This window comes from Lissotriton helveticus, chromosome 10 (genome assembly GCF_964261635.1).
Source record: "Lissotriton helveticus chromosome 10, aLisHel1.1, whole genome shotgun sequence".
Classification (NCBI taxonomy): domain Eukaryota; kingdom Metazoa; phylum Chordata; class Amphibia; order Caudata; family Salamandridae; genus Lissotriton; species Lissotriton helveticus.
The window spans coordinates 1,106,600,726-1,106,613,999 of NC_136071.1; the positions used below are offsets into that span (position 1 = coordinate 1,106,600,726).

At 51.0% G+C, this 13,274-nt stretch overlaps 1 protein-coding gene across 2 annotated transcripts in view; it reads right to left on the bottom strand.

Annotated features, from left to right (window-relative positions):
• Positions 1–13,274, bottom strand: part of DNAJC13 (DnaJ heat shock protein family (Hsp40) member C13) — a 1,517,524-nt gene that overhangs the window by 538,003 nt on the left and 966,247 nt on the right. For both annotated transcript variants that reach the window (XM_078663869.1, XM_078663868.1), the window contains one exon: positions 9,731–9,912. In XM_078663869.1, coding sequence (XP_078519995.1) covers positions 9,731–9,912 — 182 coding nt within the window. The remainder of the gene's footprint in view (positions 1–9,730; positions 9,913–13,274) is intronic.

Here is a 13,274-nt window from a genome sequence, read left to right on the forward strand (position 1 = left end):
TGCACACGACTTTCCGTATACGAGGCCACTGCATGCTCCGCTGTGTCAACGGTATCATTGTTTGTGATTCTAATCTGTGCCCCTTGTATTATTCTGCTGCGCTATCTTTATTGCATTTTATTTTTCTTTCTGTAATTAGCATTTAGTTTTCTGTGCCCCCTGTTTTAATTTCTTTTTCATTTGGCATCCCGCTTCCCTCTCCCCGGCGCTGCTGCCCCTGCAGCCCCTCCGCCCGCCCACGCACCATCCGGCCTCACAGTTGTCCGTCCCTCCCCAACGTAATGGCAGCCGCCACGCGGTAGCGCCTAAGGCAAGCCCCTCTGCGCCCGTCCGCAAACCATCCGCAACTGGCGTCAGGAACCCTTGACCATCACCCTGCCAACCATATGACCTAGTAGCTCTCCACGAACTCAACCCAGGCCGCAACAACTGCAAGCTAGCTTCACCAGCCGACACCCAGGGACCCGTCAGCTGTCACCGCTGCCGACAAACGTACAACACCACCAAAAACACGGACCCAGCACAACCAGACCACAAGAACACACCCGCACCAAAGACCCTGCAATGCATCCTCCTCAACGTCCGATCCCTCCACAAACACGCCACCAAAATCTGAGACCTTCTCGACAGCACCACCACAGACGTAGCATCCTTCACTGAAACCTGGACCAACACCACCTAGGGACCGGTCATCGCCATCGCCATTCCCCAAGGATACAAGATCTCAAGGAAGGACCGCCACATCCACCCGGGAGGAGGAATCGCAATCATCTACAAATCCACCCTCCGCCTGAGCACACTCCCCGACGAGCCCAAAGATATGATGGAACACCTACACTTCAAAAAAGTGACAAGCCCTACCACAACCCTCCAAGGAACCCTCCTCTACCGACCCACTGGACCCCGCAGACCGGTTATCAACTCCTTCACGGACATCATATCCCGCTTGCCACCGCATCCACCAACTACACCCTGCTGGGAGACCTCAACTTACACCTCGACAATCGCCCAACACCAGATCCCCCCTGGACAACCTCCACAACATCTGACTCCACCAAATCTTGACCGAACCCAAACACTAAGCGGGACACACCCTCGACCTCCTCTTCACAACAGGAACCTCCATCAACTTCAGCCACACCAACGAACTCCCATGGACCGACCACCGATGCGTCCACTTCACCTTCAAAACACCCACCATCCACAAGCACCAGCACCTGCTCCCACAAAGAAACTGGACCAGAATCACCGACAACCAGCTCGCCTCCTCACTCAGCAACTCCACCCCAACCATTGCGAAAAACGATGACCCCAACACCTCAGCCCGAACCCTGCACATACGGCTCTCTGACAGCACCAACATCATAGCACCCCCTCGAGAAAAACACCACCACCCACGCCAAGAAAGCCAGATGGTTCACCATCGAATTTGGAGAGTCCAGACGCACCAGCCGCCACCTCGAAAAGGCTTGGTGCAACACCAAATCCACAGAAGCACTCAGCAATTTCAGAGCCGCTACCAACGCTCACCACCAACTCATCAGAAAAACAAAGAAAAAAGCAATTGAAGACAGAATTTCCACACGCACACAACAGCAAAGAACTCTTCAACATCATCACGAAGTTCGCCCAACCCACCAGCAAGTCGACTGACATCCCTCCCTCACAAGACCTCTGCGACAAACTCTGCACCTTCTTTACCACAAAATTTTGAGCATCTACAACAACTTCGACGAAGACAACCAACACACAGAACCCCCACCAACCACTGCTGACACCCTGCAGCCAGCGATTGACAATTGGACAGCCCTCACCACCGAAGACACACTGAAAACGAACTCAATCCACTCCAGGGCTCCCACGGACCCCTGCTCCCACCACTTCTTCAACATAGCCGCCGACACCATCGCACCCATGCTCCGCAACACCATCAACCGCTCCCTGGCGACCGCCTCGTTCTCAGACTACTGGAAACACGCAGAGGTCAACCCCCTCCTGAAGAAACCCTCGGCAGAACCAACCGACCTCAAGAACTACAGACCCCTCTCCCTACTCCGTTCCCTGCGAAAGTCATCGAGAAAGCCATCAACAGCCAACTTGCCACATTCATCGAACAGAACAACATACTCAACTCCTCCCAATCCGGACACAACCTGGGAATCATCCTGGACTCTGAGCTAAAAATGGACAGCCAGATCAACTCTGTCTCTTCCTCCTGCTTCCACACCCTCCGCCTCCTACATAAGACCTTCAAATGGATCCCCCTAGAACACAGAAAGACCGTCACTCACACCCTGGTCACCAGCAGACTTGACTACGGCAACACACTACGCCAGAATAAACAAAAACCTCACCCGTAAGCTACAAAACATCCAGAACGCCGCCGCAAGACTGGTCCTCAACCTGCCAAGACACTGGCACATCTCCCAGCACCTGCACACACTCCACTGGCTCCCCATCGAGGCAAGATGCTCACCCACGTACACAAGGCCCTCCACAACACCGGACCAGCATACCTGAACAGCAGACTCAAATTCTACGCACCCCAAAGGACCCTACGATCAGCCCAGCTCTCCTACGCCGTGGTCCCACGCACCAGAAGAACCAGATCAGGAGGCTGCTCCATCTCCTTCCTCGCGGCCAAAGCCTGGAATGCCCTTTCGCTCCAACTCAGGCAGAATACATCACTTCCAATCTTTGCAAGAAACCTCAAAACCTGGCTCTTCGACAGACACCCTACCTGATAGACTGAAGCATGCAACCCCCCCCCCACACCCCCCCAGAGACCCGGGTGAGTAGTCACGCTTAACAAACCTATGATTGATTGATAGAGAGACGCAGAGCCATGCAAGACACTGACCATTGGTGCACAAACTAGGGCCCTGAACGGATGTCCTTTACCCTAGTAATCAGTTCGCAGAACAGGGAGGATGGGTGTGGTGGTAAGGAATCTATACCTAACTAATGTTGCTTACAGATATATTACAGATATATTGTTACCAAAGGTAAGTAACTTGTGCATCTGAAAGAAACATGTTAGTTATGGAATCCATACCTTAGAATAGATACCCCAGCAATACCAACCCCGGTGGTGGGTCTGCAAAGTTCACACCAGAAAGTCCTGGAGAACAGAAAGGCCAAAGAAGCCATCTCTCCGGCTCCGTGTCCACGTCAGGATGGAGGCCGTGGTCGATGCTGGCCGGTCAGCTGACCGCGCCGAACGTGGTAGTGGTGCCGGAGGAAGCACTACCCACGGGCCTCGTCGGATCGGCCGATTGACGAGTCGAAGAGCGATGATGCTTCTTTGACTTCTTCTTACGCTTCCACTTACCTGACCCCAAGTGCGAAGACTTCGATGACTTGTCGGAATGGCAATGGCTCCACAACCGGACCTGTCCCTCGACCTCCCTCTCGACCGGGCCCTCAAACGGCATGGAGACTGTCGACGTTCACGCAGCTTTCGGGACCGCTCCGGCAAAGCCTTCGGCAGAAAGTTTTCGTCAGCGCGTCGGTAGGTAGTGTTGTGTGGCTCCGCGTCCGTCGCTGGGGTCGTGGTCACCAAGATGATGACGCAGGCACTACTTAGACGTCGCCCACATGCGCGGACGTCAGTTCTGTACACGACTGTCCGCGCCAGGTACGCAGAGCCATGCAAGAAACTGACTTCTGGTGCTTTGAAACTAGGGCCCTGAAAGGGATGGCCTTAACCCTAGAAATCAGTTCACAAAATGGGGAAGATGGGTGGCGCGGTAAGGAATCTATCACTAACTAATGTTTCTTACAGAGACATCGTTACCAAAGGTAAGTAACTTGTTCATCTGAAAGAAATACATAGTGATAGATTCCTTACCTTAGAATAGATACCCAAGCAATACCAACCCCGGTGGTGGGTCTGCTAACCAAGATCACACCAGGAAGTCCCAGAGAACAGAACGGCCAAAGAAGCCTTCTCTCGTCGGACTTGACTGTCCAGGCAATAATGCTTCGTAAACGTGTGCAGCTAGGCCCACGTGGCTGCCTGACAAATGTCTTGCAAGGGGACACCAAGTCCCAATGCAGTAGTGGCTGCAGTTGCTCTAGTGGAATGAGCACGTAACCCCACCGGAGGTTCCTTTTTAGCCAAAGAGTAACAGGCTTTGTACATAAGACGACCCAGCGGGAGAGAGTCCTCTTATGTACCGCCCGACCTTTCTTGGTGCCAACATAGCCAACAAAGAGTTGGTCATCCACCCGGAACTGCTGTGTGCGGTTGAGAACAAATGAAAGCGCACGCTTTGGGTCGAGACGGCGGAGCCTCTCTTCCTCTCTGGAAGGAGGCGGAAAGAAGGTGGGCAAGGTAATTGTCTGCCCAATGTGAAAGGCCGTAACAACTTTTGGCAAAAAGGAAGGATGGGCCTGAGCACAACCTTGTCCAGATGGACGGACAGAAAAGGAGGCTTACAAAAAAGAGCCTGGAGCTCACTCACTAGCCTAGCGGAGGTGATGGCAACCAGGGAGGCAGTCTTCAATGTCAAGAGCAGAAGAGGACAGTTATGAAGGGCTCGAAAGGAGCACACATGAGAAAAGTAATAACTAGATTAAATGTCCCACTGTGGCATTAGAAACGAAATGGGAGGGAAAAGATGTGTAATGCCTTTGAGAAACAGGGGACTTTAAAAGAGAGGGCTGATTAGAGAGACTGAGATTGGTCGAAATGGCAGACAGATAACCTTTGATAGTGCCCAGAGCAGAGCCCTGCCGGGCTAAAGAGAGAAGGAACAAAAGTACCTCAGAAAGAGGGGCAGAAAGGGGATCCACAGCCTTTGCTGTGCACCATGCCACAAATTTGTTCCACCTGCAGGCGTTTACCACTTTAGTGGAGGGACACCTGACTGCCATAATGACATCACAAACGAGGCAAGTAGAAAGGAATCAACTGCCACCCCTCAATCTCCACGTAAAGAGGTGGAGGCTGCACAGGTTCGGGTGGAGGACCGTCCCCTGCTGCTGCAACAGAAAATCCTCCTGAAGAGGCATTCTGATCGGAGGATCGATGCTCATACTGAGTAGCTCAGGATATTAAACTCTTCGAGCCCAGTCCGGGGCCACAAGAATAACTTGGGCCCGGTTGCGCTTGATCTTCTTCAGGACTCTGGGTAGAAGTGGTTTAGGCAGAAAGGCGTATAACAGTCTGAAACTCCACTCACAACGAAAAGCGTTCCCTAGTGAGTGCCGCCTTGGAAATAGCAACGCATAGAACTGATGATATTGTGCGTTCTCTTCTGTGGCGAATCGACTAACCAAGGCTCTCCTGACTGTTGAAAGAGATCTTGCACCACCTCCGAGTGAAGACGCCATTTGTGATCCGTCATGCACCTCCATCTGAGTTTGTCCGCCCTGGAGTTCCAAGAACCTGCCAAGTGTTGAACCACCAAGCAAATGCCTTGACGTTCTAGCCATATCCAGAGACGCAGAGCCTCCTGACAAAGTCCACGACCCCACCCCACCCCGCCTTGCTTGTTGCAGTACCACAAGGCAGTGGTCTTGTCTGTGTACACCTGCACTACTCTCCCCTTGACAGAGGGAAGGAATGCCTTCAGTGTAAGTAGGATCGCCCGGAGTTCCAGAAGTTTGACATGGAGCCGGGACTCCGCCGGAGAACAGAGGCCTCTGATCTCCGCCTCTACCATGTGGCCGCCCCATCCAAGGAGGGACGCATACGTCACCACAGAGTGCCCCCGTTGGGGAAGGGAGAGTGATCTGCCGCTGACCCACTGCTGGTTCGTGATCCACCACTGCAACTGTTGTGCAGTGCCCTCCGAGATCTGGACGTACACTGACAGATCTCCTTGATGCTTCGCCCACTGGAACTTCAGGTACCACTGCAGAGCCCGCATATGCCATCTGGCATGATTGGTCAGCAGGAGGCCATGAGGCCCAGCAGCCTCAAGGTCATCCTGACCGAAACCCAGGAGAAGGGCCGAAAGATCGGAATAGCCTGAATGTCCCGGACTCGCTCTTCGGGAGAATAAATCCGAAACTGCGTTGTGTCCAGAACCGCTCCAATAAAGAGGAGCTTCTGAGAGGGAATCAGGTGAGACTTTGGCACATTGATGGAGAACCCCAGCAGTAGTCTGGAGGTGAGAGAAGACTGCCTGGGGCTAGCCCGCCTTCAACAACCGAGATAGGGGAAGACAGACCCCCGAGGATGTGCAGATGAGCCACAACCACTGCCATCACTTTCGTGAACGCCCTAAGGGTGCTGGTAAGGCCAAAAGGGAGCAGGGTGAACTAAAAGTGCTCATGGCCTACCGTGAACAGCAGAAAACGCCGGTGGCAGGAAGGTGATATGAAAATAAGCGTTCTGCATGTCCAATGCTACCATCCAGTCTTGCTGGTCTATGGCATACACAACCTGAGCCAGTGTGAGCATCCGAAGGTCTTAGATAGGACGCAGGCCCTTGTCCTTCTTTGGGACCAAGAAGTATTGGGAGTAACAACCACAAACTACTTCTGGTGTCGGGACACGCTCGATGGTCCCCTTGGCCAAGAGGGCCGCAATTTCCTGCTGGAGAAGTGCCAAGTAATCACCCGACATGTGGTGGTACTGAGGTGGCATGGCTGGAGGGGTAGACTCGAAGGGGAGGGAGTAGTCTCTTCGGACTATCTGTAAAACCCACCTGTCTGAAGTGATGGTGCGCATGTGGGTTAGGTGATGGCGAATCCTGCTACCCACTGGTGTTTGGTGGGCCTGAAACACCGGACTAGGAAGGTTTGGAGGCTGTGGTGGCAGGGGAGGTGGTGGGGTGACCCGCCCGCTGGCCCCGTGACCCACCTCGGCGGGTCGCACATCCACAGCTGCAATGAGATGGTTGCTGCGCAGGCCTGTGGCTTTGAAACAAATGTGTTTGGGCACCCCTTCCTAGGCCATGAAAGGAGCGAAAAGCGGAATCCGAAGTGGTAAACGTGGCCGAAAGGCCCAAGAACTTGGCCGTAGCCTGCGAGTCCGTAAAACGCTCCAACGCACTGTCTGCCTTGTCGCCAAAAAGTCGAGTGCCATCAAAAGGCATGTCCATCAGAGTATCATGGACATCCCCAGAAAAGCCAGTTGTCCTCAGCCAGGGGTGACGGCGTAGCGCCACTGTCGTGGAAATGGCGCTGCCCAGTGAGTCAGCGGTGTCAAGGCCACAACGAATCGTGAACTTGAATGTGTCTCTCTTCTCAGCAATAGCTTGGGAAAGCACCGTCCGGGCCTCCTCCGGACACTGAGGCAGCACTTGCGCCACCGTATCACACACAGAGTGGGAATAACAGCCCAGGACAGTTCACAGACAGCAACCCTGAACTGGTGGAAGAGAAAATCGCCTAAGCTGCTCCAGTTTCTTGGATTCCCTATCCGGAGGTGCGGAAGGGAATGCGCTCGGGGATGCAGAGGCTTGGACAACCAAGCTCTCAGGGGTAGGGTGTTGGGAGAGGGTAATGGGGTCGTCCGGGGCCAGGCGATGGCATCGGGCCACGTTCTTATCCACAGAAGCCCCTGTGTTGGGTCTGGACCAGGTGCCCAAAAGAACATCTGTAAGTGAGTCATTGAAGAGCAGCAGCGGCTCCGCAGAGGAAGCCGCCGGCCGAAGCACTTCTGTCAGGAGGTTAGTCCTGACGGCCATTGTAGGGAGCTAGAGGCGGAGAACCTCAGCCACCCTACGCAACACCACCGAATAAGTACCACCCTCCTCCATATCCACGGTAGAAGGCGACAGTGCGCCAAGTTCTGGAGAAGAATCCAGTCCACCTGCGTTCTCCAAATCCTCTTCCCAGTCTGGGTTGCGAGAGGGTCTTCGGACTCCTCCCCATCCTCCGTAACCTGCTGGACAGGTGGAAAAGAAGGAGGAGGAGGGAGAAAGGGATAGAAATTCCCCATCGGTGTTGGAATCAGCGTCGGTAGACACCAGTCCGGCACGTCTCCATGTCGAGGTGGAAGCCGGGGACAGCATCGGTCGGGGAGGTGGCCGACGCTGGTGGCGGTGCTGTAGACATCGATGTCGCTGGATGTAATACGAGGCCAACCGACATCAGCTGGGATCCATGCATGGATCCATGGGGGTCTCGCGGCGCCGAGGCCGGAGCCGTTGACGTCGTCAGGGCCGGAGCCGATGACAAATAAGGGCGAGGACCCCCAGTCGGACCCACGGGGCCCGATGGGCCAATGAGGCAGGTCATGGCTGCCAGAAATTCCTGCAGCTGGGCCGGAGTTGCCAACAGACCCAGGAAGGGTGGGTAGGCCATCGGCAACTGTGTAGGCTCCGTCGGAGCTGGGCGTGGCACCACCCGCACCCTCACCCGTGTCGCGTGCCAGGCTAGGGGAAGGCGAAGAGCGACGTCTCTTCTTCGACTTCTTGTGCTTCGTCTTACCTGACCCCGAAAGCGAACACTTCGTCGAACAATGGTGACGGCTCCGCGACCGGTCCCTCCCACAGGACTGGGACCTTGAACGGCGCAGAGCCGACTCCCGGGCCTCAAGCAACTTTCGGGACCGCTCCCGCAAAGTTTTTGGAGCCATGGCCCGGCAGTCGGGGCATGGCGCGGGGTCGCGCCCCAGGCAGTAGAGACACTCGTGCTGCGGGTCTGTCACTGACATTTGCGGGGAGAGTCCTCGCAAGACTTGAAACCGGGTATCCCTATACACCAGAAGTCAAAGACTCAACACAACAGAGACAAAAGTCCCAAAAAACTCAGTAAAACATTGACTGGGGGTACCGCTCTCTCCGGATCTGCGCGGAAAAAAAAGAACTGACGTCAGAGCACGAGGGCAGCGTCTAAGTAGCTGCTGTGACGTCATACCGGCGATCATGACGCATACGATGGACGTGGAGCCACACAACACCACCTTCCGACGCGCAGGGGTGCTGCTATCGGAAAGTTTCTGGATCCAGTCTGACTCCTGGGGGTAATTCTAAGGTAAGGAATCTATCACTAACATGTCTCTTTCAGATATAACAAAATAAAAAAACAAACTGGTTAAAAATACACAGATTAACATTTAGTACAGAGGAAGATCAGATAAAAAAAGCCCTAAAAATAAGCAAACTGTCAACGGGATGAAGAAAAGTAATAGTAAAATAAGTTTGTCCCAGTGGAAAAAGCCAAGACTGACAACCCACAAGACATGCAGCCGCTCTTGTGCCTATCTGATTCACAAGAACTTATAAAACAACTTTGGCAGTGCTGGCTTTTGGGAATAGGGAAGAATTCATTATGTGTTTACTGACCTATAAGCAATATTTTTGTACATTCTAAGCGATATCCAAGGAAGTATTAAAAGTGGGAGTCTCGCATGGAACAAAGTAGTGAATAGGACTGCTCTCTTTCCTAGTTTCAGGAATTGAATTGAATTGAATTGAAAATTAATTTGTAATGCGCAGAACAATAACCCGAAGGTATCAAGGCGCCTATCGAAAGGTCAAGAAGGACCAGAAAAGGAGACATTAAGACCTTAGAATAGATATTGGACTGAACGATACGATCAGGATAGTGGCTTAAAGCTGGGTGGCTTATGACCTTAAAGCTCAAATTTGTATCTGCTCAGCCCACTAGAGCAGAGGTAGCTCATACATAGGACTTCAATAAACAGAGCTGCTAAATCAAGTTCCCTAAGCTAAGAGATCCTTAGTAACACTGAAGACAGAAATCAGTAGAACTGTGATAACTAAAAGCATAAAGGAGAGACGCTTGATGCCAATACTTATAGCTTTACCTCTATACCATTCTCTCGTCTCAGTTCCTCTGCATTAAGTGCTGAACAGTTGACTGTGTGGAAAGCTAACTCCGTTGCGGCAGGGAGCAAGGACAGTTTTGAGAAGAGCTGGTCATCAGAAGTTTCCATGGTGATGGTCTTAATAAGCATTGGGTAACCAGCGTATTTGTAAGGCTGTAAATCTAAAGGAAAGTAAATCAAAATGATTAGACAATATTTCAACTGGATGATCTCCTCATCTGCAAATTTCTACCCTTTTAAAGAACATAACATACTGAAATATTTTACAACCAATAGTGCAGTTGCTAACTCCAGAGACACCCCATTCACAGACAACCCTGCAGCACCAAAGTCACAGCACACAGGCATCATCAGGCACACAGGTAATTCACCGATCAGAGGATTAGCAACTTTCTCTGTTGAACTTCCCAAGACAATATAACTAGCAGTAGAACCCAGGAAATTCCTTAAGAAACTGGGCATTTGTCTTGCACGTAATAGATTGTGAGATACTGGAAGGTCAATTGTTTGAAATCATGGGTTCTGCAGTGGTTGCACTTAACTTACCTTTTGACAAGTGGCCATTAGTAGGAGTTGCAAAAAGTCTGCTACCATTAAAGTGAACACTTGTCACCTTCCACAGACCTATTAATAAAGACAGAATGCAATAAAGATGCAAGAAACCAACCTAAGTTTCATATCTTGGGATGCAGAATTTGCATACTCCATGGACGAACTTTGCTTTCAAAGACTGCCAGATCCTGTCTGCTACAATCTACAGGGAAATAGATGAGGGGTAAAACGTTCCTCCAAGGAAACTGTCAGCATTTGCCTGGTGAAGACAAAATGGTGTCTGCTGAGAGGAAGACACTGAGTAAGTCTGCAAACAAGTTCTCCCCAAAACCACTAGCACTTGAAAGGAGCTGCATAGGGCAAATGGGGCTAACGGTGCAGACTGCTGTAAAGGTCTAAAGGGTTCAATGACCACAAGGCTAAACTTAAAAGAAAAAATGGTTCACAATGCTCAATGAATTGTGAAAGTTAAAACTCTTCGAAGTAGGCTGTTGATTCTGGAAAGTGGAATTCAAATGAGCAGGTCTGTGGCATTTCACAAATGTTTTGCCTTGCAGACGATGCAGAACAAGATTTGTACAATGTTGCCATAAGAGTCAATTTAAGGGCTTCTTAAATGGCAGTAAGGACTCAGTAGTTGATGGACCCGGATGCAAAATTTCAAGCTGTAAGTTTGCCTGCTCACCGCCATGGCAATTGTAAATCCCAAACCTCCGTAACTATATGTATAACCACAGGAAAGGGCAAATTCAATTCAGTTTTAGGCAAATTGTCCAAACCACTGACCTACTGGACATCCAGGTGAGGTCCTGCATCAGTATAATGACGAATGGAGTAAAAGGCCCGCCCCCTCATCGACCTCTTCATTGAGAAAACTACTGGATGAGTTGGAGTCAGAAAGGAAATTGGCTTCCAACCTCCGACAGTACACATGCTGAAGCATGGGAACTGTAGAGGAATTTTCCCAAGCCACAGACTTGGCTTTGGTTATTTTGTTGAGTGATGAAGGCAGACATTGGCTAAATTCGACTCCAGACCACACAAAGGAACTGGTGAGGTGTAGAAAACCAGCGCAGAGCTGTTCACTACCAGGGGTGGCGATGATGGGTCAAGGGTATGGTGGTGATGTGTCCAGGGTATGGCAGTGATGGGTCCGGGGGTACGGCGGGGAAGGATACAGGGGTACAGCAGTGATGGATACAGCGGTGATGGATGCGGGGGTACGGCGGTGATGGTTACTAGGGTACTGCGGTGATGGATCTGGGGTATGGAAGGACATGTGGCAAAAGTGTTGATGGAAAAGTTACTTACCTTTGGTAACAATCCAGACTGGCGCCGGGGGGAAATTCTAAATTAAGGAATCTGCGGCCATCTCGATCAGATATACTGCCTAGCGCGGATTAAGGGCCTGGCTGAGGCCGATCGAGGTAAGCTGGGGTTAGAGAGGGACCCCTAGTGGAAGTCATACTGGGGTAAGTACAGATCCATGGGGCCTGGAGGCACTCCAGAGGGACCCAGACCTATCCAAAACAACTTCAGTATCATTTCCCTAAAGGCCTGAATCATCATGAATTGGCAATCACATGGGAAATTGGGCACACCAGGTCCAATCACTGGTTCAGGACTTAAATGAACAACGATGGCAGAGCTCTCGAGGCCAAATGCTTGATTTCTCCCTGAAGTTGAAATGATGGGATGGGATTGAATCCCTCTAGGTCATCTTATGCTTGCTTCGAGACTTGGATTTTCCTGAGGACTGCAACTGGGAACCGTCTCAAAACTTTGAAGTGGACCAGCCCACATTTTTATGTTCAGCAACAACGTTTATATGCACACTCCATGGTGGTCTTCAAATGCATCAGGGATCATTTTTCACAGGCCTTCGAGTTGTGTTTGGAGCCAAGGCATTAAAGAAAGAGAACGTGAGGGCCCACAACTGACATCTCCTTCCTGCAAATGCTGCCTGGCTTAAATATTTTGGCTTTAGGGAGACTCATCCCTGCATAATGTTAGATAAATAATTTAGGAAAAGACAATAAAACATCAGAAAAGTTGGATGCATGTCTCCAGATCTGCATGGAAGGGCATGACAAAATAGGTACAGACGTCCGTTGGCAGGGATAGGGCCTACATGTGGCTCCATGTTGTCACTTAAAGAGCTGAGACAGTCGCAATGGATTCATAGGTGCTACCTATCAGTTCAAAGAAGCTTTTGCAAACATTTTCTGGATTCATTCCAGTACCTGGGAGGGTTTAGAAAGTGGGATACCTGTGGTTAGAAGTATCAACCAGAAGAACAAGTTACTTACGGTAATGCTTTATAGAGTAGAGACTATGTAACCACAAATTCCTCCCCTTAGAATATCCTACAGGTATCAGACTGGATCCAGAAAACCTAGAGCAGTACCTCCGTGAACCGATAGGTGGCATCGATTAGCTCCATGCCAACTTCGTCTGTGTTGTGATGTCATGTCTTCATAAGCGTCACCCAGGAGCGCTGACATCAGTTTCTTTTGTGACACTTTCTGCGCCAAAAACACAGAGCCACATTAATACCAATGTACCAGTGGTGAATAGTGTGCAGAATCTACCGGGATCTTTTTAGGAAGAGCCCAGTTTGCAGAGTAGTGAGAATGGGAAGGTCAGTGAATTGATCATCTTGAAAGATCTACACATTAGAAACATCAAAACAAGATAAAGATCCCACTGGGACATGACAAATGGGTCTGGAAGAAAAAGAAGCTGCAAATCTTTTAGGAAACTAGTCACGCACAGTGACCAAGAGGGAAGGTGATCGGGCAGCCGCAAGAAGGCCTAGAGGGCCAACAAAAAACCTTCGACAGTGCCTAATGCAAGGGAAAGAACAAATAACAAAATCTCTGACAGACGTGCAGAAAGGGGATCCATCTGGCATGTGGTACTCGATGTTACAAACTTCGCATAGCTGCAGGTATAGATGGACTTAGGCAAA